The 24,612-nt window shown below is 54.4% G+C and overlaps 1 protein-coding gene across 1 annotated transcript; it reads right to left on the bottom strand.

The window, feature by feature from the left end:
- Positions 1–2,250: 2,250 nt before the first annotated feature.
- CNNM1 (cyclin and CBS domain divalent metal cation transport mediator 1) lies at positions 2,251–23,576 on the bottom strand (the record flags this gene model as incomplete). Its single annotated transcript, XM_062580554.1, has 13 exons — positions 2,251–2,995; positions 3,431–3,558; positions 3,868–3,984; positions 4,096–4,209; positions 4,555–4,735; positions 5,198–5,361; positions 6,498–6,560; positions 9,364–9,411; positions 9,797–9,896; positions 10,533–10,702; positions 11,069–11,209; positions 11,774–11,917; positions 22,085–23,576. Coding segments are annotated over 12 exons (2,814 nt in total), but the record flags the coding sequence as incomplete, so codon positions are not given.
- Between the last annotated feature and the right edge of the window lie 1,036 nt (positions 23,577–24,612).

Here is a 24,612-nt window from a genome sequence, read left to right as displayed (position 1 = left end):
GTACCATTTACTACTATGAGGCCCAGAACTGAGACTGACTTCTCTTTTCTCTTCCTTGCTGCTGCAGATTGTGGTGGCTTCTTCTAGGGCTCAGGCTAAAGCCCTGGCATCCTGGCTTGTCTGCTGGCTCTTACCCAATTCGTGTTTCAAGGTTTTCCCTTTCTCCCTTGCTGTATTGTGTCTCTGACACAATCACAGCTGTCATTAACGGGGCACAGTTCTGTCAGGAGAACATAGTTTAGAGCTTCCTGTAACTCTGCCTAAAGAAGTTGACCAGTTCCTCCCTCCTGCTGTCTAGCCTGCTCTTTCTGTTGTTCTCTGGATGGTCACATTACCCAGGCATCTGGCCATCTTCTCCCTGGCTCAGAGCTCCTGGCCTCCTGCTGATCTGTTGGAAAGCAGATCTTTCCTGTTCTCCCGTTTCATCAGGGCTCCTTTGTACTCTGTCTAGGTTTAGTGGGTTCTGCCAGCAACAGTCTGAGTTTCTGGCACTGAAAAAAGAGTTGAGACCATCTGGTCCTGCTTTCTGCACTCAGAGTTTGCAGGTCTACTTGGGAGCTGATACTGCCATCCTGATACAGCAGCCTCCTGCCGAGATGAGGAAAGGGGAACAGTCCCTTTCCTTGGGTCATCTAGGGACAGTTACTGCTACCTTGGTAATTTGGTTGTGCTACAGCTTAGACTGCAAAGGGGAAAAAGGTACCTTGTTCACTTGCTGTGCTTTCAGGGGGTATCTTGTTCGCCTGCAGTGTCTGAAATGGAGCAGGTATCTTGTGTCTTTCAGGAAACTGCCTATCCTCTAGTATTCCTTCCCTTGTCAGTACAAGTGAATGGACTCATCTTTAATTCATGCACCATGATGTGTCTCTGTCCCTTCCAAATTAGTGGGATGGAGGCAGCCTTCCCTTTGTGCAGACAGAGGTGGTGGGAGGGTTTGTCTTCCTCTTGCTGTCTGTCCACAGTTAGAATGATGGGACAGTAGTTGAAGAATGACTTTTAGGGGTGGTCTCAGGTGAAGGAGTTAAAGGAACCAACTTACGTCATTTTGGACATTGGCTGCACTCTGTCCTTACAGATCTCCAGGAGTGGAGCTGGCCCACCTGCCTTGTGATCTTTACTGTGCTTTGGTAGCCTTACCATGCTTGTTTTTCCTAATGAGTGACCTAAATTTCTCCTTTGCTGTGGGGTAAGCTCATTACCAGTTATCCCGTTTACCGTGGCAACAGAGAACAGATTATTCTCTTCCTCTTTGCAACAGCTTTTTCTTTGAAAGTATTTGAAAACTTCCTCTCTCCCCTTCACATCCTTCACCAGTTAAGATTAAATGACCCTGTTTCCTTCAGCCTTCTTGGGTAGGTTGTTTTCTAGCCCTTGCTTTCCTCTGGCCTCCATTCAACTGCTTTGTGCTTCCTTAGAAAGGCAGTGCCCAGACAGGGATACAGTTGTTCCAACTGAAGTTTTATCAGCATTGGTGAACCATAAGCTTTCCATTGTTATCTGTCGGGCTGTAGTCCAGCATGTGTATCCCAGTATTGTGTTTGCAATGGTGTGATAATATGAATTCCTGTTCTCCTTCCCCAGTCCTCATCTGCAGTTCTTGTCTTAAGCCTCTAAAGTGCTGAGAGCTTTAGTGGAGCACCATTGAAGGAAAGCTTCCCCTTTGCCCAGGAATCCAGTTTAGGAGTAGGGTGAGCTCACTGACCTGGGCCTCCCTGGCTCGCTTTGACTATGCTAGCCCTAAAACAGAGGGGGCTGGGGGCAGGGCTAAGGGCCTGGGCCCCTTTACACCCTCAGCAAAGGTGCGCGAAGGCCTTTGTGGTACTGCTGTGCCTTCTCTGCCCTGAGACAACCGTAGTGAGGAGAGTGGGTTGCAGGGCTGCGTACCTGTGCAGTCAGGAGTGGAAATGGACTGCATCCTAAGTAAACACGCTACTTCGGCGCAGTGAGTGCGTTGCTTTCGGGGAGCCCTCCAGCACCCTCCCCCAGCAGTCCATATGTATGCTTAGAGCCAGGCTGGAGATGAAGTGTGTCTGAGTACTGCAGCCAGAGGCCATCTCCTTGCATTGCTGTTGCATCCTCTAGCTCCTCTCGGAGCTGGGTATGTGGAGAAGCAGTTACTGCTCTGGGGCATCCGTGATTATTCCAGGCATCTGCTTGGCCCCAGGTACGAGAGGTAAGTTTAACCTGGGGGGAGATGTTAACATCTTCCCGTGTAGCTATTGACACAGACAGGACATCACTCAGCAAGAACTCACTTTTAATGTTAATATCCCCGTTGCATTCAGCCTCTGCAAAAAAACTACTGACTGGTCTGTACCAACCTGAAGGCTCAGCATGAGCCTCCCTCGCACAGGTAGCCATGTGCAGAGAGGAGGATGGTTAAATGCAGAATGGAGTGGCCCTTCCCAGAAAGGGAAGGGAACACTCAGTGGGGCATTAGGCTCCCTTCCCTGTGGCTTGCAGGCATTTGGGAGCACTGAGCTGTGTTGATGGTCAGTATGCACAAGGTGCTGTGACTGTGTATGTCACTAGGCACAGCACATATGTCTACTGGGGCCCTGAGCTGCACGTGGCACCCCTGAACAGCAGATGCTCCTTATGGTGGAGACCACATCCGTGCAGCACCCAGCACTGCAGGGCTCCAGGCCTCGCTGGGATGGGGATGGTAAATGATGCTAAGGGCAGTTCTGGGTTGGGTCACCCCTCCCTGCTCTGCCTGCAGAGACACTGTGTCAGATACTTCTCCATCTCTTCCTTGAGACCAGATGCTACCAGGGAGCAGCTGGGCAAGGCCCTCAGACTCCGACTAGCTGGTCCAGGCTGCCCGGGCTGGTTCAGCCCCTTCCAGGGGGCCTATCTTTTCTCTCCTGGGGATGGGGCTCTGCACAAGTCCTGCAAGGAGGGGTGGCATTGGCAGGCAGGCGGGCAGTAAGCAAGTGCAGACCTGCTGCTGTTGAACATGAGACTCATGGCAGGAGACCCCCATGCTGCAGACCTGGAAGACACAAACACAACCCGGTGCACGTGGATCCCTGACCTGCTGGCCAGAGCCTGTTCTCCCTGGCCATCTACTGCCCAAACTTGTAGTGCATTTCCTAGCCAAACTGTGGGATATTGGTGCAGATATGCACATATTCATATCTGTGGAAATATAGATCAATGTTCCACTTGCTCTTCTACCCCTAAATCCTAGCCAAAAGATGGTTGGATTCCATTACTTCATCCCTTTGACCCTGCTCCAGCCCCCAGCTGTATGTATGCCTGCATAGGACTGCTCTTGCTGACCCAACCTGGGTCTCTCTGGAGCCCTCCAAGCCTCATGCTTTGGCTTTTCAACTTGAAAGACAAAAACTCAACCTTGTGCTATTAACAAGTGAGCAACTTCCCATTTGCTGGAGGAGGGATGCTTCACCAACAGGTACAGTCCTACCTCCAACCTGCGTGGGCCTCCAGCACTGTGCTCCAGCCGCGTTACCACTCAGGTGATTAATGGGGCAAGATTGGAGCTCTCCTCTGGTATCTGTTCGCCCTCTGGTGACTGCCGCTGCTTGCGCCCACCTGCAGCAGTAAGTGAGGGTAAGGTGGGGGTACTGAGACAAGGCATGCACAGGGATGGACTAGAACAAGTCTGTGGGCCTTATCTCCCCAAGCTAACCCCAGGTGCAGTCCTACCTGTTGCTGCCAGGGAAGGGACCACTGGGGACTCGGGCTGTCCCTCTTGCTCCAAGTTAGCCCCATGCAGGTGGTCCCCAGGATGGGGCTGTGGTGGGGGCAGAAGGGTACTGGGCTGGGACAGAGATGAATGTAGCTGCTGAGGCAATGGGCACAGACAAGGAGAGTGCTCGCTCTCTGGGGCCCATTACTCACTCAGCGATCTCAGCAGCCTCCTGCCCAGGGTCTCCTCGGAGCTGCTTGGAGATGAGCTGGCCCCAGCCTCTCGGCCTGGGGACTCCACGTCCAGGGCAGTGCTGCAGCACTCACTGTCTGCAAAAGCCCACATGGCTGCAGCGGTCCAGGGCAGTGTCCTGGGGCACTGCAGCTCTTGCTGCCTGTGCTCTCTGCCTCCTCGGTCTCACCCCCCAGCCCGGGACTCACTCTGCTGCTTGCTGTTTTCCTCGTTGTCAGCCAGCTCCTCCTGGATGAAAGGGATCCCCTCCATGCGCAGGAACACGGACTCACTGGGGCTGTGCAGCCCATCAGCCCGGCCACCTGCAGGGACACAGTGCAGGTGGGCTGCAGGGCAGGGAGGTCAGTGTGCCTTGGGGCAGGCCCCACGTGGCGCGCGCCACGGTGACAGGGCTCCAGAGCAAGGGATGTCCATGTTTGCATGTGGACAGGGCATTACGCAGCTGCACACTTGCAGGCACGTGCATGCACACGACACAGCATACGTGTGCACGCAGGCGTCAGTGTGCCCTGGGCCACATGTGATCCTGTATCGGTGGTGAGGTGCCCTCATGCCGGCGGGTGGCAGCACGGCCTCTCTGGGTGACCTGCCGCCTTGGCGCACGGAGCGGGGAAGGGGTGCCTTTGGGAGGCCACGGGGTGACTCACACGTGATGCTGTTCCTCTCGTTCAGGAGGGCAGCGGTGTCCTCTTTGGGCGTCTGGGGGGTTCCCCGAGCTGTCGAGGCCTTGGTCGAATCCCTGTCGTTGAAAGCCTCCATGTCCGGGGACTGGGGCGAGCTGTCCATGCGGCTGGCTGCCAGCGCGTTCTGGTACTGCTGCCGGGTGATCTGGGCACGCATACACACACGCACGCACATGCTCGTGCGGCTCAGCGCCGCGCCGCGGCCCCGGGCTGCCCCTCCCGGGGCTCGCTGGGACCAAACGCCGGGAGGGTCAGAGCGTGAGCCCCCCACCACACGACGTGGACCCACACATTCCTACATGGAGACCCCCAGCTCTGCTGCTCGGGAGCCTTCAGGGGCTCTGCAAGTTACCCCCCGCAAAGATGATGTTTTTCTCCAGCTCTGTAACTACATCTGACCTGAACAGCCCCAGGCCTCAGCCCATCTCCCCTGCCCGCGGCGCTGGCTACGCACAGCCCGGTGCAGCTGGGGGTCCCCTGGGCACGGTCCAGCAGCGCTTGCAAAGGGCTCCCAGCACGCAGTGTGCCAGTGCCACTGGGCACCCGTGGGCTCCCGCGGCAGAGCAGGGCGCAGAGGGTGCCTGGTGCTGCGGGACAGAGCCGGTACCTTGACAAACTGCACGTCGCAGAGGATGTGCACGGAGTAGTCGGGGGTGTAGATGTTGTTGCTGCTGCTGTAGAGCTGGGTGGTGCTGCCTCCGTAGTCGTTGTGCTCCCGGTTCGGGGACTCGGAGCGGTTCAGCCCGCTGCACCGGGACGGGGACCTGTTTACTGAGGGGAGGCAAATGAAAAAGAGAGAGGAAAAGGCGCGCTCGTATTCGTGGTGCGGGCCGCCGGAGCGGGAGCCAGGGTAGCGGTCGCCCTCGGCAGCTGTGCCGTGCCGGGGCCGGGCTGTGCTCGCGGGGCCGGCAGCGCAGCTGCGGAGACGCCGCGGGGCTCGCCCCCGGCACGGGGCGTCCCGCTGCGGAGGGCTTTTCCCCAGTGCCCCGGGCTGCTGCAGCTCTGCTCCGTGCCAGCCTGGCGCAGATCGAAGCGCCGGCACTGGAAAGGTGTCCGACGTGCCGGCGGTGAGGGCCGCTGTCTGCCTGTCAGGCTGACTGACAGCTCTCGTGGCCGCCCGCGGATCTGGGCTAACACAGACCGTCCGGGCGGCCTGGGTTTGGCGCAAACTGCCCCGGCTGCCCCGGAAAGCCCGCGGGCGTTTACGTGACCCGTCTCGAGGGCAGACTCGTATTTACCCCCGTTCCTACACAGGAGGAGCAGAGGCGGCGATGGGAGGCCGGCTGTCAGTCACGGTGACCGACTGCCTCCGGCCCGCAGTGCGACGGGTGTTGCGCGGTCAGCGGGTTGCTCGGGAACAAAGGCAGCCTGTTCCTCGCCCGGGTGACGTCAGCCGCTGGCTGACTCGGCTGCTAAAACGCCCTTCGGTTACCCGGATTTCCAGAACGCAAGCAAAGCAGGGCAGAGCGCGTGCGGAGCCGCGGGTGATCGTGCACGGAGGCAGCGTTAAGCGCAGGAAATTAAACTTAGAGAAACTGAAACATAGCTAATAGCCACGCATCTGCTGCAAACCAAAGAAAGCCCGACCCGACGACGGCTCACCGTCGTCCCCATCCCCTCCTGCCGAGCGTTTGCGGGTCACCGGGGAGGCTGCGGCGGGGACTCAGCCGCCGCCGCAGCGGGTGAGGGCGGTGACTCGCGCCTGCGGATACGTCCCACCACCCACGGCGCGGGCAGAGCCAGCGAGGCGCCCCCGGGGCCGCGGCGTGGGGCGCCGCGGGTGCCCCTCTCCCCGCGGGCAGAGTGTCCGTGCGCAGGCGGTCGTGAAGAGCCCGTTGGGGGCCCGCGTGTGCGCCGGGTGCTCCCGCGCGCCGGCACGCGCGCTTCCCGAAATCATGCACCTTTACCTGGGGATCCGGCCAGGGAGTCCCCTCTGCTGAAGGCGAAGGTGCGGGACACTGAGACAGGCACTACGGAGAGAGGGACGGGGGCACGGGGAAGGCAAGGGAACGGGGGTGAGGAAGGGGGGCAGAGCAAGAAGAAAGAGAAGGAGACTGAAGCAGGCAGGAGAGGAGCCAGGGCTGCGGCTGACGGTGGTGGGAGCCCGGCCCCAGCGGCGCAGCCACCAGCAGGCACTCCCCACTTCCCCCGGGAAACGGGGCGAAGCCGCCGTGCTTTGGGGGTCCAGGACCCTCCTCCGTGCACAGGCGAATGGCAGAGCAGCCCCAGCCTCTGCGCAGCCTCGCGGGGGAAGGAGCGCGGCAGCACCAAGACCTTTGCGCCGACTTGCCTGCAGCTCCCCACAAAGCCCGTGGGCTCCACGCGCTCGGTGCAGCGCTGAGCACAGCAAGGGCCGGAGCCGCACGCGGCACACTGGGCCCCTGCGCCCGGGGCTGCTGGATGTTCCCTTTCCACGGTTTATTTCCCCAGTTCACAGCAGCGGTGATAATTTCTAGGCCAGTCCCTTCCTCGCGACCCTGGCTAGGAGACTGCAGGGCGACTGCGGTGCCCCCAGGGACCCGCGATGGGGATTCGGGGCTCTTGGCAACACCAACCAGGGCAGTGTGGAGCGACCGACATGCAGCGTAAGCAGTGCCCTCGCTACCATCTCGAGACCTGATCTTTGCTCACGCCGTCAGCTTCGCTCCCTTTGAAACTGCGAGGAGACCCGGGACCCTGGCTCCAGCCGTGCTCCCCTCCTGGCTCCCGGCTCCCCTGCCACTGGTGCGCTGCCCTCTCCCTCCGGATATGCTGCCTGCAGCGAGGCTGCAAGGCTGCAGTGCTAGGAACCATCTGGATTGTCTGTGGGGTTTGTGATTAATGTTTTTTAATTGCTTTGGAGATAATCCCCCCCCCCCAAAAAAAATCAACCTACAGCCCCGTCCTTCCACTCCCAGTGCTCTTCCCCTAGTAAATCCTCTGCTGCGTCCTCCCTTGGAATGAAACTTTCTGCAAATAAAAGTCCAAGCAAAAGCACCAGCATAAAGTGCAGCCCAGAACAGCCTTGTCCAGCTGGGAGCAAAGGACAGAGCGATAACCACTCCTGCTTGCCTCCCTGGCCTTCCTTGACCGTGCTCTTTTGCACCTAGCTCCATCCTGCGGGTTGTCAGCACAGTGACCTGACTGCCAGGTCTCTATTGCTTCACCCTTGCCTCTAGCACCCAATACCAAACATTGCCTGGCCACCAAAAAGTTACATAGCAATGGTTAATGAATAACAAATTAAGTGCTCAAGGGTTAATGTCTGAATTCTCCACTGTGACATGCTACTCACACTCATTTCTGCAGGGCTTTGCTTCAAGAAGAAAGGAGGAGCGCCAACCCGACAAGGTAAATGCCCTGTGGACCTCTGCCTCTCACCCTGCCTCCTTGCTGTTCAGAGGTGCGACACCACACAAGCAACACACACATGTCCTGCGACAGGCAAAGGTGGCTGGATGGGAGAAAACATCTTGTGACACAACATCATGCTTGAACACATGGAGAAAAGAAGCCCCGGGCCTCTGCCAGCAGCCTGCACAGCGGCAACACGAGCGGCCGGTGGCCCGGCAGGTGGCACTGCAAACACGCGTGACGGAGCGAGCATGGCATGGACCGCGGCTGGTTTCCCGTGAGGACAGTCAGCCTCGTCGTGGGGCTTGGAAATCACTGCCCTACTCCCCACCCTGTTGCCTGCCGGCAGCGTTTGCAACCCAAACACGAAGTGTCAGCCTTGCGGCCAGGCACCTGCGTGACCCTCTTCCGTGGCCCTTGGGACAGTCCTGAGACTGCGCTGGGGCAATGGGCCATGCAGCAACATCCCAGGGGAAACCAGCTTTCCTCTGCCCAAACTGAGCGTGCTGCAGATACGCTGGGGAGCAAAGACGCTCACCAAGGAGGTTTAACCTATCAGTACTGACCTTTTTAATGAAAGCAAAGCAAGCAGCAAGAAATACGTGAACTCTACAACTGCACACTGACGATGACCCACAGGAGTGACAGTCCCCTGCCCCAAGGGACACTACTCCCCCTGCTCTGCCAGTGATGTCCCTCCCTACACCTCCCATGAGGTTGAATTTGGTAGCTTCTTTTTTTGATTGCGCACTCAGAATGGCTCCCTGCAGAGCATCCTTGGCTTGCCATCAGCACTGCAGATCCAGCTGCAATGCCTGGGACTGCAATAAGAGATGTGCAGAGTCAAGGGTAGGCAGCACTTCTGTATGCTCCCAAGTCACCAGAGACTAAAAATTTATAGAGGTAATCAGCAAATAATGTGAGGAGGCTTGCATTTATCCCTCATCAGAGCTCTGTTAATCACTGCAAGCAGGAGATCTGTTCACTAACTCATTAGCTGTGCAGGCTCCCCCAAGAGCCCAGGTGAATGTGGGACCCATGTTCAACTCAGGCTCCAACCTTGAGACCGTAAACAGGTCAAGAAGCATTAAGCCAAGATCTAAATAGGCCGTACAAGAAGTTGCAGGATTTACTGCCACCTTCTTCCTCCTGCCAGGAGGATTGGCTTTGCAGGCTCCACCCTGCACTTGGGCAGTCCCATGTAGTGCCTCGCATGGGTGCTAGGCTCAACCTGCCAGGGCATGGCTGAGACCTCACCGCAAGTCTGCAGGGACTTTGCTGCATCGGACACTTCTTTCTCCACTGAGCTTTCTCAAGGAGGTGAACCTTGGAGCAGAACTAGAGCTGCTCTTTGTGGGGGTGACACTCCCTCCCTCCTCCAGCCAGCCAGTGCTGTAGAAAGAGAGGTGTTAGGGCCCCAGCCTGCCCCTAAATACTTACGTAGGAAGGAGGATCCAGCCAGGCTGCTCACTTTTCGCACATCATTATCTGAAATCACAGTTGAAGGTTGCATGAGTTGCAGGGTGCTGTTCACACTGGTAAGATGTTCTTGGGACATGGGAGGAGTGTGCCAGCCCCTCTGTGGTGCCCCATCAGTCCCCACAGCCAATAACATGTGGTGACCAGCCATACCCGCCCAACTCGAAGGGCTCCTGCGTGCCTCTGGCCACTGCAGCCATCCTGCCCCATGCCATGCCCAGGCCCTTCTCCCAGCACTAGCCAGCTTTGTCTCTCTGAAGGCAGCAGCAGAAGTAGAAGCAAGGCTTGGTGAAGCTCATCCCCAGCCCAGTAAAGCCTGCACCCTGCTGTGGTCAGGCTGCCCCCCGCCTGCCTTCCTGTCCTCACACCCAGCCCACCAGCATGGCCCCCTTACCTGAAGAGATGACAGCCATGATGGCTGGGACACCGTAGTAGGTGAATGCCCCATTCTCAAAACGCAACCCTTCTTTGCCAACCTCCACCTCTACTTTCCCCTAGAAGGAGGAGGGAAACCTGCTCAGACTGGCAGCCCCCTGGTCCTGTCCAGCCAGTACATACAGGGCTGCAGGGACCCTTTCTGCAACCACAGCAGATGTTCAGTTACCACCACCACCCTTTATGAGATGATGGGAGCTTCTGCTTGCTTTGTAAACCCATGGGTTGGCCATCATCCAGAGTCCCAACTGAGGGCAGAGTTGGGAAGGTGCAAAGCACAGGTAGAGATGGGAAGCAGACCTGTGATGGTGGGGAACGTAGCTGGGGTTACTGAGGGAGCCCTGGAGGGCTGAAGTTTAGGGATGAGGACAAGGTGCTACCAACCCACACAGTTAAGCTACCACAGAGCAAGGATGGGAGCTCATAAGGAGCTAGCCCTCATCCAGTTCAGCCCAGAAGGCAGCTCTGCCTTTGTAACCCAGAGGAGTCTCCCCTGAGCCAGCTGGCCTGGTTTTGTGGCCACGTGTAGTCTTAGAGAGCTGGTCAACACCAGCCTCCACCTGGGGCCACCTCCCCTCTGCAGAACCAGCCAAGACCAATGCAGAAAGATGAGATTCACTGCACAGCACTAACTGCACAGCTCAGGCCGCCTGGCCCCTCTGCTCCATGCTGGGCCAGCCCATGCCCCTGCGCACCTGCAGGATGAGAACGAAGTAGTCAACAGGGCGGTTGCGCTGGAAGAGGTAATGCTCCAAGGCCTTCTTGTTCTTCCGGTCATACTTGAGCTCCTGGATGACGTTGGGATGTTTCAGGAGCCGCAGCAGGATCTTCTCAGAGAGGTAGGGTGACTTGAAAGGCTCAACTTCTAGAAATGTGGCAACATACACTAACTCAGCATGGCCAGGGGCTCTAGCCCGGCAGCAAGGCACCCGCAGCTCTAACAGCCCAGGCACTGGGACCTCTGCCTTGCTGCAGAGAAAGGGAAGCTTGGCAGGACTGGTTCCTGTTTGGAACAGCCTCCTGGGCTGCACAGCTCCCTTCTCCATAGCCCAGAGGGCAACCCAAATGCAGACCCGTGCTGGCTGAGCAGAGATAGGCCCAGGGTGTGAAATGCCCGCTGGAAGGAGAGCCCCAAACCAGGGACAGTCCAGGGCTGCTGCAGGGAAGAGCAGGGCCCCAAATATTCACTGTTTCAGATCATGGGGTATTTACTCCTTCAAGGCAGGGGTACCTGTTGCCATAAACCGATGTGTAGCCAGCAGGAGCTGTGGGGAGATCTTCACCTTCATCTCACTGTCTGAGAGTCTGAAGATGGAGAAGTCCTGGGGCTTGCGCCCCCGGTGGGGCACCCGCTCCTTCTTCCGGTTGTCTGCTATGGGACAGAGAGCAGCAGAGGTTATAAAGCCATTGCCTCAGCAGGACCTGGTAACACCCATGTACACATGCAGAAGGAGGCACATCATGCTGCACCCTAGGGCGAGGCTGGGGAGATGGCAGGAGCTGAAACAGCAGGATGTACAAAATACACCATGCATTGCACAGCTGCGGTAGCAGCTTCCTGAGGAGGGAGCAGGATGGCTATATGTGCTGCTCAAGAACACAGTCCTGGGTTGTTCCAGCTGGATGCATCACCAGGATTGGAAAGACCCTTGGGAACCACCTATGGGTGCACCATTCCCAACATATGTCCCTGGGTAAGGCTCTCCCCAGCCACTGGCTGCTCATGCTGGTGCTTCTCTATTTTGAGCATTCAAGGCTCCCAAACACCTGACCAGCATCTCTTCTCCATCATTCCTGTCATTCCCACCATGACCATGAATTGCTCTGGGGAAGGACCATGATTCACCCCAGCCTGTTTCCTACCCACATGTCTGCCTCTCTGTCCGGGCTCCCACCCTGGGTCCTGCACCAGCAGTAGCTGCTCTGGGACACTAACTGTACAGATCCGTCTCATCCAGGATCTCAGATTTGATGATCTCCTCAATGACATCCTCCAAGGTGACAATACCCATCACCTCGTAGAACGGGTCTCCTTCCCCTTCGTTGTTCACCCGTTGCACAATGGCCAGGTGAGACTTCCCTGTGGGGAGAGAGTAGAACAGCAGTGAAACCCCCACTACCAGTGGAGGAGTCTCTGGTAGCATCTTGCCCTATCTTGACACTGTGGGCTGGCAGGTAGCCAGGGCTGCAGCCTGGAGCTGTGACAGCCAGGCATCATATTGCACATGTGGCATAGAGGCCAACCTTCCAGGCGCTCAAGATGGAGAACTGCCAGAGCCCTTTCCCAGGAGGCAGGGTGTCCTCCGATCCCAGGGGAAGCCCACCACCAGAGACAGCGACTCATGGCCCCCCGTGCACTGAGCCCCACACTAGGGCTTGGTAGAAGCCATGGAGAAACCTCAGAAGGCATCCAGTGTTGTCCATAACCACCCCAGCCACATTGCTAACCCAAAGAGAAGTGTCAAACACCCAGCCCAGCCAAACAGGTCTGCTACAGCTCAGGCTGGCTCCAAGGAGGTATCACAGGAATTTGTCTGGCTCTTTTGGGGATCTGCTGGCTTTCTTTATCAAGGCAATCTGCTGCAAGTCACTCCAGGCCCATTCAGCCTCTTGTGCAGGGCTGAAGTCTTCTGAAGGTACAAACGCATTATACCAGTTGTTTCTTGCTTACCCTATGCTTCAGCAGCCCAAGACAATGGTAACAGAGGAATGAAAGTGTCCTCCATGCAGAAATGTGACTGTGTCCTTGGGCTCCACTAGTTTCCTCATCCTCCTGGTGTTTTCTCATTCTGTTGTTATCTTTCCTATCAGCTTGCCACTTCCTTCCCCCACGTCTTTCTATCGATCACTGTCCGGATTGACTCTAAAGCTTTTTTTAAAATACAAGCAAAGACTCCAGTTCCTTGGAATGGCAGCTGTTTTTAATGCAGAAATGCACATCTGCTCAGATTCTGCAGACCTCTTTGGTGAACTATCTGGATGCAGTGGCTGAACACTTCAGATGATCAGCTAGCACCTGAGTGCCTTCTCCAAATCCTGCTACCGACACCACCTCACCTCTGCTACCTTAAACAGACTGGGACCTTCCTGGGATCTGCTAGTGATTTCTGCTCAGAAGTCACAGTGTTTCTCAATCACAGCTTTGACTTCCTCATTTGCCCCCAGTAAGCTGGCAGCTGTGCTGATGTGTTCTCAGGCTTCTTGCTTTCGGCATACTTTAAACATCACTGTTTGCTTTTGTCTGTCCAGCTCTCTGGAAGCTGTTTTGACTTGCTCAGCTTCTCCCTTCCATTACCATCTGCTCTAAGTAATGTTCCTACTCAGCAGCTTGACTATAACCCAATTCCCAAACCTTGAACAACTCCTGGGTTTCTAGCTTCAGTGCCTTCTTGGACCTGCCAATTAACAGCACTGATTTACTTACTGATTTTGTGGGTCCTGTTCTTGCTCAAGGGTGCACACAAATGTGAACCTCTAGTTTTGCTTAAAATACAAGAAAATTTTGTCTCTCATGAACACCACATTCAACAATTTTCCCTTGCTGTGCTTGCCCTCCATTTTCCTGGAGTCTCTCTTTGCAACATCTCTGTGCATGCAATGTGCTGCTCCTGCACAACTCTAACGGACTGTGAGCTCTGGGACCCACAGACTTCCTCGCGGAGACCTAAAGAGAGCTTAAATCATTCTATTTTCCCAGCAGACCTAGAGTCTAGAGAGCTAGACAGATCCTTGAGCAGCAATGGTCACCTGGAAGGGGAACATTTCCTTTGCATAAACCAGGACAGTGACTTGTCCATGGAGACAGGATACGCTCACCTGCGCAGCTCGGCCTCTGCCACAGCTCTGTCCTCAGTTACCTGTGTATGCCCCTGCCCTCGTCTCCTTGTGCAGGCAATAGCCTCCCCTAGGCTTGGCCCTGGGCTTGCTCTCACTCAGCTGCCTCTGGATCTCCTAGCATGTCTATGACAAACTTGCCTAATATAACAGGATACAAAAACTATCTAAGTATAGAAATGCAGTATGGGTGGGCTCCTGCCTGCTCCACAGCTTCCTTCTCACCTGCTGGTGACTTCTGGGCTGTCTCCAGGATAGGGGCTGGCACATCAAGGGCAGCCACACAGTCCTGCAAAACACGTCCTTCTGGGGAACACGTGACCTTCAAATAACCCTGCCCTGGATCCGAGACTAGCAAATGATACTTTTCAGACAAAAATCAGCACTATACATTTCTCACAGAAAAGCTTGGGCATTTTCCACAGTATAAATTCCCTCCTCCTCATACCAAGCTTTTATTGCAAGATTTCAGAGAGCAGCTCACTGCCTCCCACGCCTACAGAATTAGAAACGAGAACATAACATTGCAGAAAGTAGCACTGTTGTTCTTTCTATAAAGCTGGAGCTACACTTTAAAATCAAATCAATAGCATCAGGGCACTGAAAATTTAGTAATTTATTTGGGCAAGGGCTATTTCACTCTTTTCATATAGCAGTTTGTGCATACTGTCTTGTTCAGTGTGTAATAAAGCAATGCAACTTGAGCCTTAAAAAAGAAGCAGAGTTGGCTGCAACACAGCAGCAACAGCTACGTTTCATCTTAGCAAAGTCCAACTTTCAAAAATGTCTTCTTTGCCAAAACCCACTCCCAAACACTGGGGCCATCTGGTCTCCTACAAGTCCTCGGGTGAGCAAGGAGAAGGGAGAAGTTATTTCTTTTGGCCAAAAGCTCACTGTTAATGACATTTACATGCAACCCAAAACCACCAAACCCTTACAAAAAGCTTAGGTGCTACTTAAAGGCAGTCAGAGAGTAATGGAGGCAATTCTTTTTTTGGCCAAACACCTACATTGACACTGTAAATTACTCTAGAGCAGTCACAGAGAAATGTGATTCCAGCTCCATGTTCACATAGCAGCAAATCAGATTATTTAGAAACAACCGAGCACCATTACTCTGGGAGGAGACCCACAGTTTCATTGCACTGGGGGCAGAGCCAGGAGGGCTGTTAGAGTGCTCAAGAGTTCTTTATTTTCACAGAAAATAAACACTTGTAGCCATACTATAAACCCCCCAGGTTTAGGTTTCCAGACTAACACTCACATTAGAAATGGAGCTGGTACCCAGTAATGGAAAATCATTGCAACTAACAGCTCTTCCTGGCCCACAAAGCAAGAACCCGTTCCCAGCCAGCTGACACCCATAACACCAAAACTCCATGTAAGCTGCTCCTAGCCAGAGGGCAAATGCCCTCACAAAGCTGGGTGCGAGTTACTGCTGCTCCCAGAACGGTCCCCCTGGGAAAGGGCTGGCATGCCCTGATTTCCCACCTGAAATGCATGAGATCATTCTCAAGGTCCTGCCTCCATACCTGGCTGGGTCCTTCATCTCCTCTCATCATGTGAAGCTTGTTCTTCTCTAGACTTCTGTAACAGACCTTTTAAATTTGGCAGAGAGCCAGGGGGAGGCTGGTAGGTCTCCTGTCTGGTGGGGCTGATGCTTGCTACCTCAAAGGCTGGTGGTACTGCTGAGCTCAGGCATATTCCTCTGGACCCTGGGAGCTGCTATGCTCACACAGAGAAAAAGCAGCAGCTTTCTGGAGAAGGTATGAGGGCACAAGCTGTTTTAGGCAGTTTAGGAGGTGCAATTAATGTCCAGGGAGAGGTGGTCCAGGAGCAGACATGGGGACCTTGGGGGAGTGGTGTTCTCTTCTCCAGCCGCTATCCTATGGTTCTGCTTTGGTGGGAGTATGACTGAGAGGTATAAATCACTTAAACAAAAACCCCAACTTGATATAAAACAGGTTTGAAATCTGTAAAAGTGATTCCAAAACTGTGTTATTATAACTGTTCCCTGATAGTTCAAATGAAATGAATTATAAGAGCTAGTTGTTTCACTGCTAGCAAACTGTCTTATGTGAGTTTTACAGGGATATTACAGACACAAAAAAAGCACAGTGAAACATTGAGAATCAAAGCCTTGGTTTGGCAAATGCTAGAAGAAATGGGCAATTAACTTTACTTGTGTGAATAGCTCCACTGGCCTCAACAGGACTGCTCATGCACAGGAAACCCATAGATGATTAAGTGTCTGCTCAGTATGGGCTATGACTGCACTAAATTCTTTATGGGCAACATGAAATCTGCTCTTTTCAAACAACAGCTTCAGTGAAAAGTTAATGCCTCAAAATGCTAAATTATAGAGCTAATATAAACAGCTGAAGGAGCTCCTTGTGGAAGGAGAAGGTACCTGAATAACTAGCTAAAGCTTTTATGCCCATTTTTAGGAGCCTTGCTTTTCATAGTACCTGAATGACCTTGGGCTTATAGAGCAACCTCAAAGCATCCTCTCCAATGGGAGAACAGAGCCTGAACACATGAAAACGCCTTTAGCTGTGGTGGAAAAAATGCTGCTGGTGGCAGAAATAGCCTAGACTACTTCCTTATCATTTTTGTATGTTGGTGCTCTGCCAGAGAAATGTTAAAGATGCTTTAGCCCTGTCTCTTGTTCCACAAGATGGAGTATCCTGAGTATGAAATTTCTTTTCACGAGTTTTACTGTAAAATCTAAAATTGTTATTGAAACACTAAAGGTACAGGCACAAGCCATGAACAATTTACAACTACAAAATGGAAAGCAAGAAAGAGTAATTGTAAGTAAGGTTGATTGGTGAAACAATCGTGATGCAACTCAAATCTATTTTCAGTATGCTTCTAACCAGACCTTTTCTCTGGGCCAGGGCAACAGCCAGCGTCTCTGTGCCTCCTTGCAGACTCACATCTGAAGCTAACTAGGGAATGTGACTTGAGAATTTATTGAATTGGAAATGCATGTGAGGCTGCGCTCCTGCATTACTGCGATGCTGCACCAAATGCGAAACCACACGCTTGGCAAGTCACAGCTAGAGGCAGTGCACATCCACACCTGAACACCAGGGAAATAACCAGGAGGGCTGCGAGGGCATATCACCCTGCAGGAAATCAGAGTGACGCGAAGGGAAAAAGTTGTGAATACTAATCTAATCTATCCTAGATCTTCCACACAGATGAGAACTCCCCAAGAGGGAGAGGACCTCTGGGGGACATGGTCCTCCTTGCTCAGCTCTGTGGAGCTGTGTCCAACACATCTCCTGAGCAGACCCATGGCAGTGCTTGGTGAGGCAGGGTGCAGTGGCACAGGAGTCACATAATAAGACTTAGCACAGTTTTCCAGTAGAAATCAGAATAACACTTGAGGTTGACTTGCAGAGTGAGTCACTGACACCATCTTTTGTGTACCAGCACCTCACCCACTCTGGGTGTCAGTCACTACCCAGTGCATGTGCAGGAGATACTCCTTCACTAGCAAACTGATTTCTCAGCTCATGCAGCTAGCTGCAGAGGTCATGGCTTCAACTCAAGATGGTGGCTATCACACCTGCAGAAATCCCCTTAAGCGTGGTTTGAAGTTCAAGCCACGCTTCATGCTTGCAGTGACCGCAGGCTCAGGGGAGGGTCAGTAAGAAAAGCAGCTAAATTAGTATAGGCACCAATTCCTAAGTCTAATAAAGGCTGTGGAGTATTTTCAAAAGCAAAGGCAGACTCTAGGGCAGAACTGACCTCCACAGGGCAGGCTATTTTATCCACTAAGTCAGGAAGTTGCCTTGGGAGAATTTACTTTCAGTAGCTTTTAAAAGATGCCAAACCACTGAGGAATACCTGAGCAGCTGGCCTGCTACAGGAAGATGAACGCAAGAGCAAATTTGCAGTGTTTCTCCAAGAGAGGAAGGTTGCTTGCTAAAGGACACCAACTCCCTGCCACAGGAAAGTAGTCAACAAAATCCATAAATGACCTGAGCAATGAGAAAGGACTGTGAGTCCCCAAAGGTGCCTACAGACCAAGATGAACCTCTTGGAAAAGCTCAACACATGAGATTATGCCCCAGAAGTGAAGCTGCAGCATGCACTGCTTTGGCTATCTGCTGCAGATGCAGGAAAAACAGGCTGTATCACCCACTGCATTTCATGCTGAAAGAATGCATAAACCTTTCTTCCTATTCCTGTTCTCCTAAGATGAAGCTGATCTTACTGGGATCTCACCTGGCTCTCTACATTGCTTTAGTTTGCTAAATATGGTGCAGTTATGTCTCTGGTGTATTAGGTAATTCCTGCAGTGACCCCAGAAAAAAGCCAGGCACTTCAAGAAGCACCTGTGAAGGAATTTTCTCCGAATCTTTTTATGCCTTTGGTTCGACAGTTCTAGCTTTTTTCAGGCTGTAGGTGGCAAAGTTACCCTACTGGTGTGTAGTTTCTTATTGCTCATGAAGAGAGAACACAAATTTTGTGTAAACTCCTCCTCTTAGCACTTCTATGTAAATGCTACGCAGCTATGTACACCTTTTATTACGAGCTGGTCTAGCTTGCCTGAAGAGGTGGCAAACTGTGTGCCTCTTCCTCACTATTCTTGAGTTTGCTCCATTGGCCTCTGAGGAGGTTATGTCAAAACCTTCCTCTGGTACAAGCATTGCCTGCCTTCAGCCCAAACTGCCTCGCACTGCTGCGGTGTCATTTTGTCACACAGCTTCAGCAGCTGCCCTGCTCTTCTGGGCTGTGCCTCCAAGTCCAAGCTATTCCTCCAGCAGATCAGCCTTTCCCTCCACTGCTGCTCGCAGCCTTCTCCGGGCTGTCATTGCACAGTGGGCGTTTCCCAGTTTCCCCTCAAATTCCCCTCCCAGTTTAACTGTCTTTCTCCAGGAAGAAATGCCATAAGAGAAGGCAACAGCCAGCAGCAGGCTTGCAAAGGGTGGGTGTGGACGGCTTGACCACTTCTCCTTGGCCTTGATGAGGTTGGGGCTGTGTTTTGTCAACCAAGAGCTCGCAGTTGCCCATGGTAGTTGTAACTACACCAGGCCACGAGCTTCCCCGGCACTACTGAAATTTACACTAGTATTTTTTTATGTAATTTAAATGTTTTGAGCAATGTGAGACCACAGATTCCAGCCATGCCTTGGGGGAAATGCCCAAGGGAATTCCTGCGGGCACACGGAAGCATAGATCCATTTGCCTCAAAATGCTGCACAGGGCCCTGTTGGGAGAGAGGAGTCTCAGCTTACGTACGTATTAAACCTATTCAGACAAACATCAGTGCATCTTAATGGGACTGAGCTCAAACAAGCCTAGAAACTAATGAAGGAAAACTTCACTTCAAAATCTGCTATAAAAGAAAAGTGAGAGGAAAAAAAAAGTTGATACATTCAGAGTCGGGATAGTGTGCTAAGAGAAACGGAATATATCAGGTAAACAAGGATAATACTGTAAGATGATATCACTGTGTAGGAGGAGAGACAGAAAAGGGAACGTGTTAATGGTGGTGTGAGCAAGAGTCATAGAAAACACTGTATTTAAGCATACTCTTGACATTTTCAGCAAGAAAAAAAAACCCCAAATGTTTGTGTACTACTGCAGAGAGCTTAGGCAGTAAAATTGAAAATTACTTATATATTATGCAAAAAAAAAAAAAAAAAAGACATAGGCATAGCAGATATGGCAGAACATTAATCATTACCGAAACAAATCTTGAAGTGTACACTGCTGCTCAGGAAAGAAGGATATAAAAGTGACGAGTATTTTACATAAACACTGCAATAACCTAAAGAAATAAAAGATATGAAAACCCGTTTAAATCAAAATCTTGGGAGAAGGAAGAGAAGGCAAGCAAGGTAGCTCTAGAGGTTTGCCAGGGACCTAAGGACTCAGAGGTAGTTAGCAATCACTGTCATTACTGGAGACTTTAATTTCCTAGAAAGAGACTGGGCCTTGTAATCAGTGGGAGCATTTGCTGTCCTGCAGGCACCTTGGATGTGCTAAGTGATGAATGCCTTCATTAAACAGACACAGAATCAACGAGCAATGAGGCTACTCCTGTATCAGCAGAGATGTCACGGAAGACTTGGCCATGGAAAGAAACCTTGATTTCTTCAAACAAGATATTTCAGCATAATTGAAATGGACACAGAAACGGAGACAGTGACAAAGATTCTTAATTACAAATGGGAAATCTTTATTTTAGATATTAAATAGTCAAGCAAAGTGGGCTGAAAGAGCAATGGATGGGACTGCAAAGGCAGCTTGGAGGGAATGCCTGTCGCAGTGCAGAAGCCAGCATGGGAACCTGTGTTTGGAACTGGAAAAAGGGAATTCAGGAGGGGTTCAGGAGAGGACTGGGGGATCTATGGGGCCATCTACAAATACAGGGTACTGGGACTGGACAGAGGGCCTATGAGTGGGAGAGAGATGAATCAGAAGAGAATAGTAACACTTGGGGATAAGAAAATTTGGCTGAAAAGATGGTATTACTGAACACTGAGCAGAGTTAGATAACAAGACAAAAGATATTTTTAGCTACATAAATTATCAATCACAAGGAGAAAAGAGGTGAGAACAGAAAGTCATTTTAGGTACAGCCCTACATAGGGGTTGTACCAAAGCACCCAAGGAGGCCACAATGGGAAACAGATGTAAGGGAGGAAGAGCCCGAAGCAAAATCCCAAGAGTTTAGTGGAGCCAAGCTGAAGAAGGCTGGAAAAATCTTCATCTGAGACGAGGACTAATACAGGAAACATCAGGGCAGGTAGCAAGTCTTGCTAATGCACCTGTCAGCTGAGGGAATGACACAATGAAGAAAATGCAGTATCTCTGTTTATGCAGGGAAAAGAGGAGCGAGGAGAGCGAGCAAAACACATGAGCTAAGCAACCACAAGCCCATTTATACAGGTCTACTGATCTATTGATCTACAGGTCTAGGATTCCAAGCTAGAGAATGAATTTGGAAGCAGAAGCAGCTGAATACATCATAGTAAATGGGACAAAATGCAGGGGAAGCTGACCAAGAGATGACATGCCAAACTCATGTGATATCTTTGATAATGCCTGACTTTCTAGACAAGTGAGAGGTAGTAGAGATAAGTGACCTTCATTAACACTGTAGTATTGTGTAGGAAATTACAGTCAAAAATGAACTGCAAGGCACAAGAAGTTAGGAAGGGGAGACATAGGAAGTGCAGGCAGGAGTGGGAGTAGGAGGAAAATTACTACAGAACTCATCGAGGTTGAGCTGAGAGAACAATCTTAATGCTTTTGCTAACAGCCTTGTTACTTAAAAACACAAGAATTTGCCAGTTCGCACAAAGCTGGGAGTCACCAGTCATGCTAAGAGGCAAAGAGGTTAGGTTAGATGTTTTGTGCCAAGCAGGGTTCCTCTACCTGTGGCCCCAGGAGGTGGTGAGGACACAGCTGTGCATCTTTGGAGAGGATGCTGTCCTGTATGTACCTCATGGTCATTTGTCACTTGTCCAGTACAGAGGAAACCGCTTCCTCATCCCCTGGCCCTATAAACTAGCAATCAGATGATTCACAGAGAGGCTTTCTCTGTGCCTGGGAAGGACTCAGCTGGCCTTTCTCACATGATCAGCTCTGCTTGCTGCAGAGAGTCCACAGGCAGCGAAGGAGCCTCTGTGTTATCCTCCTCTATCATTACATAATGCAAGATGCTGCTGCTGCAGCTGTTTCTTACAGATTTGGTTATGACAGTGTGATGTACTGGATAACACGCAACAATATGCTTCACAATTCCCAGCGGGGAAAAAACAAATACAGTGTATTCTCAAGGTACGGTTGATGAAATAAGGTTCTCAGCCTCTCTGGCGCTGCTCGCTGCTGCTGCACTGCAAACACTGCAGGAGCTGCAAAGAAAAGTGCAGCTCTTTCCAAGGATTTAGGCATTTCTCCTTCCTTTAAATCACTTGCACACAAACACTTTACGGGTCTGCGTCTCACCCCGCCTCACGCTGACCTGAAAACGCAACAGCTAAGGCACGAGATACAACCTCCTGCTGCGAACGCTCCCGCCCCCGCCGCAGCACATAACAGTACAGTGGGCACCTCTCTCAGGGGCAGGCTGTGGGGCAGGCCTGCCCCACGTGAGCCCGCACACCAGCCCCACAACGGCCGTGAGCCCTGAGGGACAGGCCCAGCCGCAACCTCTGGGGCCGAAGGCTCAATAGTGTCACAGGCGCTACCGGTACCACAGACCCTGGACCCCCCCGGGGGCTGTTTCAGTGACACCAGCAATGCGGCCACACCAGCGCATGCAGGTGGGCCCAGACCCCCCAGTGTCCCCGGGACCTGCCAGGGGGCCACACAGGGTGGGCAGTGGAGGGGGGCTGCCCGTGGGGAGTGTGGGGGGAGCCCGGGGGTGGCGGCCCGGTGGCCTCACCCTTCTTGAACTCCTCGAGCAGCGTGTCGAGGCGCGTGTCGTTGAAGACACAGTGGAGCGGGCGGCGGTAGAAGCGAGTGACGGTCTGCAGGGGCGTGCAGTCATCGGGGTCCACGAAGGCCAGGTCCTTGACGAACAGCAGGTCCACGATGTTGTCGCGCCGGTCGCCCTCGTAGACAGGGATGCGGGTGTAGCCGGAACGGAGGATCTCGGAGACGGTGGCGAAGTCCAGCACGGCGTCGGCACGCAACATGAAGCAGTCGGCCAGCGGCGTGAGCACGTCCTCCACCACCTTGGTGCGCAGCTCCAGCGCGCCCTGCACCATGGCCAGCTCCTCCCGCACCAGGTCGCCGTGGGGTCCGGCGGCGCGCAGCGTCTCCAGCAGCCGCTCGCGCGTGGAGAAGGCGCTGAGCTCCTGCCGCAGCGCCCAGTCCAGCAGCCGGCTCAGCGGGTAGCACAGGGGGAAGGCGGCCAGCATCAGCAGCCGGGTGAGGCAGAGCGTGCGCGACGCGATGGCCAGCCCGTGCCGCGAGCACACCGAGTAGGGCAGCACCTCGCCCCCGAGGAAGACGGCGGCGGCGCAGAGCAGCACCGGCAGCCAGGGCGCTCCCCGCGGGCCCCCGGCCGCCGCCGCGCCGCCGGGCAGCGAGGCGCAGAGCCAGCCGGCCAGCGCCGCGTTGGCCCCCGCCTGCCCCAGCAGCAGCGTGCACAGCAGGTAGGTGCCGCCGCCGCCGCGCACCGCCTGCACCCGCCGCGCCTGCTCCCGCTCCGCGGCCGAGCCGCTGTTGCGCAGGACGCGCAGCTCCAGCGGGTCCAGCGAGAGCAGCGAGAGGCGCAGCCCGCTGAAGAGCGCCGAGAGCCCCAGCAGCAGCAGGGCGCCCAGCGCCCGCAGCCAGCCCGCCTCGGGCAGCGGCAGCAGCCAGGCGCCCAGCGCCGGCGCGGCCGGCCGCACCCGCAGCAGGAAGCCGCCCGCCGCGCCGTGGTGCGCCCAGGCCCGCCCGTCCCAGGCGCACAGCGAGAAGAGCCGCCCCGCCGGGCCCGCCGCCGCCTCGCCCTTGCGCGGCTCCCGCACCCGCACCTCGGCCAGCGCCGAGCCCGCCGAGCCCCCCGAGCGCAGCGGGCCCACCACCTCCACGTCCGAGGCCCAGGCGCTGCGCTCCCGGCACCGCTCCGCCGGGCCCCGCGCCGCCTTCCCCGCCGCCGGCTCCTCGATGAACACCAGCCGCGGCTCCCGCTCGCCCGCCGGCCCGCGGCTCCCGTTGCCCTCGGGCGGCGGCTGGAAGTAGAGGCGCAGCAGGAAGCGGCTGCCCTCGGCCGCCTGCACCGCGCCGCCCTCCAGGGACACCCGGCCGGGGGCCGTGTCCTCGGGCCGCAGCCCCAGCAGCCAGGCGGCGGCGGCCGGCGGCCGCGGCGACAGCGAGAAGAAGAGCAGCAGCACGGCGCCGCGGCTCCGGCCCCAGCCCCAGCCGCCGCCGCCGCGGCCCGGGCCCGCCGCCGCCGCCATGCCGCCGCGCCGGCACCGCCGCGCCCGCGACTGCAGCGGGGAGCCGCGGCGGCACGGCGCGGCACGGCGCGGCACGGCACGGCGCGGCGCGGCGCGGCGCACACGTGGGCCGGGGGGCGGGCGGCCGCCGGGCCACGTGCGAGCGGGGCCGCGGGGAGGGATTGGCGGGGTGGTGGGGTGCCCCACGCGCGGCCGGGCCGCGGCGCCCCACGCGCGGCGCGGGTTGCTGCGGGGCTGCCGCCGCGGCGCCGGGCGCCGGGCTTGGCCCTGCCCCGGGAATCGCGGTTGGCCTCCCGCGGCTGCCGTCCTGCCGTTCCCACTCCTCTGCCTTCATTCTTTCCTGCAGAGGTGACTTATTTATTTACTTATTTATTTATTTGTTTAATAGTGGGATAATCAACACTTTGCAGTCTTGCTGGGAAACAAACGTATCGCCCATTCATTAACATTTATTCATCTCTCTAAATCCAAAGGAGAATGAGAGGTGTAAAAGGGGATTTATCAGCTTAGGAAGTGTGAGCTGAGGACTGTACACACACGGGGGATGCTTAACTGGTGCTAACCATCTAACGATTAAGCTGGTCGTCTTGCTAGTCTTTTAATGTTAAACTTAGTAGCTCTTTCCTGGAGCAACATGCAGCACAGCCTTGAAACAGAGGCTGGGAAACTGGAAAATAGCTGACTTTGGTGACAGCAGAACAGGCACGCTAATGGCAAAGCAGGAAGCTAGTCACAAAATGTCAGGGAGGGGAAGGAAGTTCTCCAAATTTCTGGTTATTCCTCACAGCTCTGCAGTTCCAGAGAAGGCACCTTCATGTGTGTACAGTGGTGCAAGACATGACCTTCAGCTTTCATTTCTAGCCTCATCTAAGGCTGATACAAAAGCTGAACCCCAGCACACCTCCAGTCGCCACTGAATATATTCCTGGCCCTGGGAGCAGGGAAGGAAGGGAGGTAGCGTGACACTAGCCTCAGTGCTCTGGGACCACTATCGGAGCAACGGGAAGCCTTTTCTGCCATGGAC

Source organism: Rhea pennata, chromosome 7 (genome assembly GCF_028389875.1).
Source record: "Rhea pennata isolate bPtePen1 chromosome 7, bPtePen1.pri, whole genome shotgun sequence".
NCBI lineage: Eukaryota > Metazoa > Chordata > Aves > Rheiformes > Rheidae > Rhea > Rhea pennata.
The sequence above is the reverse complement of the archived record's forward strand: the minus strand, read 5'-3'. Positions and strand labels throughout refer to the sequence as shown.